Here is a 7,382-nt window from a genome sequence, read left to right on the forward strand (position 1 = left end):
ACGACAAGGAAGTCATTAGCAAAAGGTTAGCCAACGAACTGACCCCTTTCATGTTTCTCTCCCAGTGAGGATTTCTCTAGAAAATTAAATCCATTGTCGTTAAGTAATTTCCTCAAACAAGGCCAAACAAAATTGAAAAGTTACTGATGAAAATAAATTGCCAGTTTCATAATTCTGCTGAACCCTAAATTAAGTCAATCTTAATATAATATATAGTATATAGTGTAAGTATATATGTACAGATAAAGTCTCAATTACATCTATAGTAGATATATATTTTTAAGCTCATGTCCGGCTGAAAGCAAAAGTTTTTCTTCCCAAAAAAGGGGAAAAAAATTGAAATGCAGTATGGAAATCAAAAGGCCAAAGTCAGCGAAAAGTTTTTGAAAAGAGAAAAACTGTGGAGTGAACTGAGAAAAATTCAAGAAAACGCAATAAATTTTATTTAATTTTAATATTTTTGTTTACTTTCATTTGTTTATTAAATAATTGAATTAAAATTCAAAATTAAATCAAAAGAAAGGTATTGTTTTAGTACACATTACACTTTTTCCTCTCAGTGTTTGATGAAACAGCGGAAGGAAGCGAAATGAAATTTCTTCGAGAGTGAAGTGATATGCTTAAGCAGCAGCAACAAAGACCAAAGTGAATGAAAGGCGGCAAAATAAATGAAAATGCAAAATGGGTGGAAAAGTTTTGTAATAAGTGCAGCCAAAAGCCACCATAGGGAGAGGGGAGGGGAGTTATTTGAACGGGTAGCAAAGTCACTTCAAGTGCGACAGCTGCAAAGCCACAAGGAAATGGCGAAAACTTCGTTCCCGACAACAACAGCAGCTCAGAGTAAATGAAAATAAGTTACAGTGTGGTGATCGCCTGCATTCTGAAATTTTTTTGGAAAAAAAGATATAAAAATAAATTACATTCAAGCAATCGAAATACAAAAACTTACAAGTTTTCCTCCAAAATAAATATCTTGATTTTGATATCAATAAATTAATACTAAAAACATGTTAAAAAGGTAGAATGTGGTATAAGTTAAAAATAAAAACCACATATTTGTGTATGCATGTTCATACATATGAATATTCAAAAAATACTTTTAGTTTGGTATTTTAGCATTTTTACTAACTTGACGTATTTTATTCTTACATTACTTGGTCACTCTGAAAAAGTTCTTTATTATATCAAGTTGATCTGTCAATCTGAAAAGACTGAATCAGTTCCTATTAATTGAATATACTTCGAAAAACGTTTCACTTTTAAAATGGAATATGAAAATTCATTGGAATTAGTTGGGTAAGTACTAACTAAATTAAGTTTAACATAAAAAATATTAAGATATTTCCCTTAATTTCAGAGCCAAAAAGCTACCTCGCCTGCTTGAAAGTGAACTTTTTTCGGACATAACCATACGAATTGGGGACTCCTCCTTTCGTTGCCACAAAGTCATCTTGGCTTGTGCCTCGGAGTATTTTGAAAAATTGTTTCAAAAAGAAGATTCGAAAGATGGAGAATTGGTTGTGAAAGATACTACGCCGGAACTGTTGAAAATCATTATTGATTACCTATACAAGAAAGATATAGGCTATTTGAAGAATCTTGAATGGGAATCATTATGTTCCATTCTAAAATTGGCGAATATGTGGATGTTATCGGATTTTGAATATCTATGCGAAGAATTTCTAATTAAAACATTTCGAGTCCTGAAACCAGAAGCATTAATTGAAATATTTAAATTGTCCCATCTTTTGAAAAACACAAATTTAATGGAGTCGCTGATTAGTGAGGTAAACCATTTCAATTGACAATCCTCATTGCATTTTATGTTATGAATTAATTGAACTATTTACAGATAACCGAAATCTTTGATAATTTTGATCGTCTGGCTCCATACGTCTTGAATTTGGAAATCGATTTCTTCGTCGACTTTTTTTTAATGAGTAATCAGTTTAGACCTATAGAACGTTTTACCGTGTTGAATAGATGGATTCAGAATTATATTTCCAAAAATAATGGATTGGTGGTTTCATCTCCGCTTCCTGAAATTGACAATATTAAAAACTGTACAACGGACTTGGAGAAGATCTCATATATGTTAGGCGACATTCGCTTTGATCGAATGACATTAGATGCATTTTACGAAGGTCCTGCAAAGTCAAATATTTTGAGAGATTCAGACAAGGTCGAAATAATTTATAGAATTGCCAAATTGTATCTACTATAAAAGATCCTTTAATAAATAAAAATGAATTTAATTACTGCTGCGTTAATAATTTCATTGCAACATTTTGAAGGACTGTGAGATGCTTCCAGCGCCTATAAATACATACATAGGCAGGTCACCTTAATCAAGCGCCAATTGTTCCAGATCCCCCTCATTCCCGCCCATGAAATGCAATTGAATCCACGGGTCTGCCCACAATAGTTAACAGCATTGTTACACTTTTAAACGGCGTTTGTACACCCTGTTATCATATACTTGCTGGGTATGTTGTTACATTGGAGACCATGTAAGCTAACTACGAACCCCTTATGAATTAGAAATTTTATAAGTAAATGTAATGTTATTTTTTAAACAGTCAGCAAATCGGTTGACAAGCACCATATAGATATATTATATCATAGTCGTTTATTGGACTTTAAATAAAAAGCAATTGGAATTTGCTGGGTATTTGACAAATGGAACCCAAATTTCCTAGAAAATGTGGCAAAAGGTAAAAACGAAGCTGGGAAATACCAAAAAACAAAAACCAGAAACAGAACCCGTACGATGTTGAGACTGTACCACCACTGATATGTGTATGTATGGACGAGTACCACCGCCAACACCACCGATGGAGGCCTCCTGGTCGGTAGCGAGACCACTGCGGTTCATTAGCGGCTCCAAATGCGATTTGCTCGCAATGCAAAGGGGGTCGGTCGAGTGGGTGGTGGCGGTTTCGATGGACTGGACGGGCGGTTTGGGTTTTAAGGGGAGTTAACTTCAACTAGAACACATGAGCACGTAATTTAGTAGCCGCTTTAGCGCTTTTGTATGAAAATCACAACGCCAGCAACAGCAAAATCACAAAAACTCCAGCAAAACACAGCAGTGATGGCAGGCAATTTTTATATTGAGTGTCAAAAATGAATAACTAAAAGTATAGATTGCTTCAAAAGATGTTACTAACTTCGTTCTATTATACTTTTTTCGTTTTTAATTAAATAAATAACACCCCATAATATGATAACCAATAACCGAAAACGAGCGTGCCGAAATGGCATCACTGAGCCAAACTTCCCGCTCCGAAAGACCTCTGTCCACCGCGTTGTTTATGGCCATGTGCCTCATTGGGATCACATTCGGGCCACTTTTGTGTGTGGGTCCGGTTTTTGCCGTTAATTCCTTTTTATAAATAGCCAGCTATACAATACACCTCCGCCTCCTGGATATCCTGACAATAGAAAAAAAATTTTATTTGTTAGTTGGGAGGCTAGTCCAGGGCCAAAACTAATCAGCTCTTTCTCGGCCAACATGCAAAGCCTGAACTTGGACTAAGTTCGGCCTCTTGGTGTCTCCAGTTTAGGAACAGCCCGTCGTTGTGAAGATGGCAAAGGTCAATTTGAGTCATCCACATACATACATATGTACATATGTATGTACATATGTGGATGACTCAAATTGACCTTTGCCATATGTACATATGTATGTACATATTTTTTCAGATACACTGTGTGTATGTACATTCATACATACTATGTGGATAGGGGATAAACAGTATAAAAAACTGGATTACTGCTAGGGCTGTCACTTACTAAAATCCTGAGACTTTTGCTTTATTTAAAAACAAGAACAGGCTTTAGTTTATAATAAAAACCATAACGTTGAATAATGCCGCAGTATTGGGCCAGTGGAAAGCAAACAGAAGGTAAGCAATCGCATTTCTAATCTAATAATGGTAATAGATACCCAACTCAAGTGTCTGGGAAATTTGTATTTAAACAAACCAATCAATAGCTGATAGTTAAAAGAAAACAAAAACATAAATATCTCTTTTCAAAAACTGATTACTGGCAATCAAAAGAAATCTTAAGAATACAAAAACACACAACCATTTTAATATGAATCAGTGACAGAGTATGGATTCTCAGAAGTCAGCTAGTGGAGCTTGGCCAGAAGTTCGGCCAGAGTCTTCTTGGAATCGAATTTGGCATCGCTTGCCACGGAAATATCGGGTTGGTTAGCAGCTAGAAAAAACAAAAATAATAATTATAAGTAAGAAACCTTTAGCAAATAAAATTTAGAGTAAGCATTCCCATAATCACAAAGCCCATCTGATAGTTAACTTTTAAAAGGTTTACAACAGATTGATTACCTACCCTTATCCTGGCCATCGGAGGCAACGGACATATCGGGAACCAGATCGGCATCAGCATGGGACATGATTTCCACGGGCTCGGCTCCAGAAACCTTAGTAAACTTGGGCAGGGACTTGAGACCGGCAACGAGCTTCCTGGGGGTCACATCAGCATCGGAGTCAACGGACATATCCGGAACTAAATCCGCATCAGCATGGGACATGATTTCCACGGGCTCGGCTCCAGAGACCTTAGTAAACTTGGGCAGGGACTTGATACCAGAAAAAAGCTTCCTGGGGGTCACATCAGCATGGGTCACGATTTCCACGGGCTCGGCTCCAGAGACCTTAGTAAACTTAGGCAGAGACTTGAGACCGGCAACAAGCTTCCTGGGGGTCACATCAGCATCGGAGGCAACGGACATATCCGGAACTAAATCCGCATCAGCATGGGACATGATTTCCACGGGCTCGGCTCCAGAGACCTTAGTAAACTTGGGCAGGGACTTGATACCAGAAAAAAGCTTCCTGGGGGTCACATCAGCATGGGTCACGATTTCCACGGGCTCGGCTCCAGAGACCTTAGTAAACTTGGGCAGGGACTTGATACCGGGAACAAGCTTTCTGGGGGTCACATCAGCATCGGAGGCAACGGACATATCGGGAACCAGATCGGCATCAGCTTGGGTCATAATCTCCACAGGCTTCGCTCCGGAGACCTTAGTCAACTGGGGAAGGGACTTGAGAATACCAGCAATCTTCCTGTCTGTCTTAAACACGCCAAAAGAGGTGCGCTTGGGGGTCTCAGCAGCATCGGTGGCCACGGAAATGTCAGGGATCAATCCGGCGTCAGCCTGAATGGACATATCGGGAATCTGGGAGAACCAGGGAGCGGCAGCCTTGACAATCGGGGCGGCCTTAAGCTGGGCAGAACGTCTCCTGGGGGTTTCATCGGCATCAGTGGCCAACGACATATCGGGAAGCACTCCGGCATCAGACTGGATGGACATGTCGGGTACGGCGACAGAATCGGCCAGGGCAGACATTTCCGGAATCATTTTCTGAAGCATGGCCTGCATCTTCTGGACGATGGCTAGACGCGTTTATAGATTTATCGATTATAAAATGTTCTAAAGATTATTCCTAGAATATTCTCCTATACTCTCTCTTACCTTCCATCTGTGGCACATTGTGGGTGGACTGGATCTCATAGGCCACAAAGTGTCTGGTGGGTGCGGGTGGCACGAAACCACCGCTGACCAGCGGCAGGATGAGTAAGGCGCAAACGGCAAAGTGTTTCATGGTGATTGTCTAAAATTCGACTGAACTACGCGGCCACTTGAGTGGAGGTTATATAGTGGCCTTATCTGGCCACTGACTCCCTTATTTACGGCCGACGATCGAGGCAGACCTCTCCAGATTAGATTTCACTCCCAAAGCGTGCGAAAAGACCAGAGTTAACTGACCAACACCTTGTAAATCTTAGCCGGTGGTTTACCCAAAACAGGAAGTATTGCAGCCAATAGGGGGACCTGGACCTGGCCAATTGCCAATTTCAGAAAGCCCTTTATCATTTCATGTTTACGAAATTTTTGAGTAAATATATTTATAACGAAATGTCTGTATGTAGATGTGCTTTTGTTTTCCTCTGCAGTTTTTGGCAAGCAATGTCGTGTCGGCCAAATTATATCTAATCTTTTGCCATTGATGACGTGTTGATTAGAATCGGAGTCCACGTATTCAATCTAATTACACCAGCAGAAGTGCTTTGATTTTCATGATATGATACGATTTCATATTCATGATTCATTTTGATTAATTGATAGTCTGGCTGAAAATGAATAAACTTATTTTATTTTATCAGAAAGTGTATCAAGTTATGTACATTTGTTAGTGATCTCAAAGAAATCGTATCAAAATGGTATTATTAAGGGTAAAAAACCAGGAATATATCCCTTGAAAATTCTTTAAAAAATATAAAAAGAGAATCTATTTCATTTAAGTAGGTCATGTTATCTTACTCCCAAACATTTCCATTTATCAAACATTCATTTTCAATCCTATATCGAGACTACCTCGCATTATTTATATTTTTTAAGTATGAAAATTTTTAATTCCCTCGGACTAAAAAATGAAAGAGAAGAACCTCAAAGAGCCGAAGAATATTTAAATAAGAGGTTAAACGAAAAAGCAAAGAAACCTAAAGGACATAAAGAAAATAATCTAAACGAAGGCTATGATCCCCTAGAAGAGTTTGGGAAATCGCCAAAAGATGAAATGGGGGAAAACATACTTGAAAATGCAAAAGAAAAGAGCTTGTCAGATGAACGTGTAATAAACAAAAACCACATATTAGACGAATTAAGATATTTAAAACGCATTTTGGGAAGAGAGCAAAAACAGCTAAGACGACATTATGATTCGCAGTGGAAAGTTTTGCAAGCGCATGAAAATCTATGGAATAAAGTCAGGACAGAAAAATCTCCGATTTTGGTTAGCCCAAGATCTTTAGCCGAACTGGGCAAGGATGTGATAGCAAAAACTGTATTAGAAAAGCTCATAGAATCCTTAAACTATCAACTTCAACAGTGTGAGGAGCGTCTTGTTAAGTTGGAAGTCTATGAAAGTAGGATTAACATAATGCTGCCCGATATGGCTCCAATGTTGGGTAAAGAAATTCGATTTTTTAGAAGATTTGTAAGAAACCGTAGGAAATATTTGGAAACCCAAAAACTATTTCAACAAAGCTATCTGGATTACACTCTACGAAAGAGACTGCCTTTATCGGAAAACCGTGAAGTACTGCTAAGCAAGCCAGAAACTTTAGCAGCCAATGAAACTGTTTCGAAATTGTTAAAGCCAACTACCAATTCAGAAGCGTCCAGTTTACTTGTTGATCTTAAAAAATCGGAGATTGGGTTTCGATCTTTTTAGCCCAGAAAAGAAAATTTTAAAAAAATAAATCAATGAATTATTTGTTGTTATTATTTTATGAGGAAATCCCAGCAGAATTCCGTTCATTAAAACTAAAAATTCTTTCATTAC

The 7,382-nt window shown here is 38.1% G+C and overlaps 2 protein-coding genes across 2 annotated transcripts; one reads left to right on the plus strand and one right to left on the minus strand.

Moving 5' to 3' along the window:
• Window positions 1–1,184: 1,184 nt before the first annotated feature.
• LOC108105955 (kelch-like protein 41b) lies at window positions 1,185–2,249 on the plus strand. The gene is made up of 3 exons (XM_017212756.1): window positions 1,185–1,296; window positions 1,358–1,787; window positions 1,853–2,249. The coding sequence occupies exons 1-3, from the start codon at window positions 1,265–1,267 to the stop codon at window positions 2,222–2,224; spliced, it is 834 nt and encodes a 277-aa protein (XP_017068245.1). The 5' UTR covers window positions 1,185–1,264; the 3' UTR covers window positions 2,225–2,249.
• Window positions 2,250–3,779: 1,530 nt separating this feature from the next.
• On the minus strand, window positions 3,780–5,651 carry LOC108105923. The gene is made up of 3 exons (XM_017212703.2): window positions 5,510–5,651; window positions 4,360–5,430; window positions 3,780–4,227 (listed from the first exon to the last, which is right to left on the minus strand). The coding sequence occupies exons 1-3, from the start codon at window positions 5,637–5,639 to the stop codon at window positions 4,139–4,141; spliced, it is 1,290 nt and encodes a 429-aa protein (XP_017068192.2). The 5' UTR covers window positions 5,640–5,651; the 3' UTR covers window positions 3,780–4,138.
• Window positions 5,652–7,382: the final 1,731 nt, after the last annotated feature.

This window comes from Drosophila eugracilis, unplaced genomic scaffold (assembly GCF_018153835.1).
Source record: "Drosophila eugracilis isolate 14026-0451.02 unplaced genomic scaffold, ASM1815383v1 contig_2154, whole genome shotgun sequence".
In the NCBI taxonomy this organism is placed as follows: domain Eukaryota; kingdom Metazoa; phylum Arthropoda; class Insecta; order Diptera; family Drosophilidae; genus Drosophila; species Drosophila eugracilis.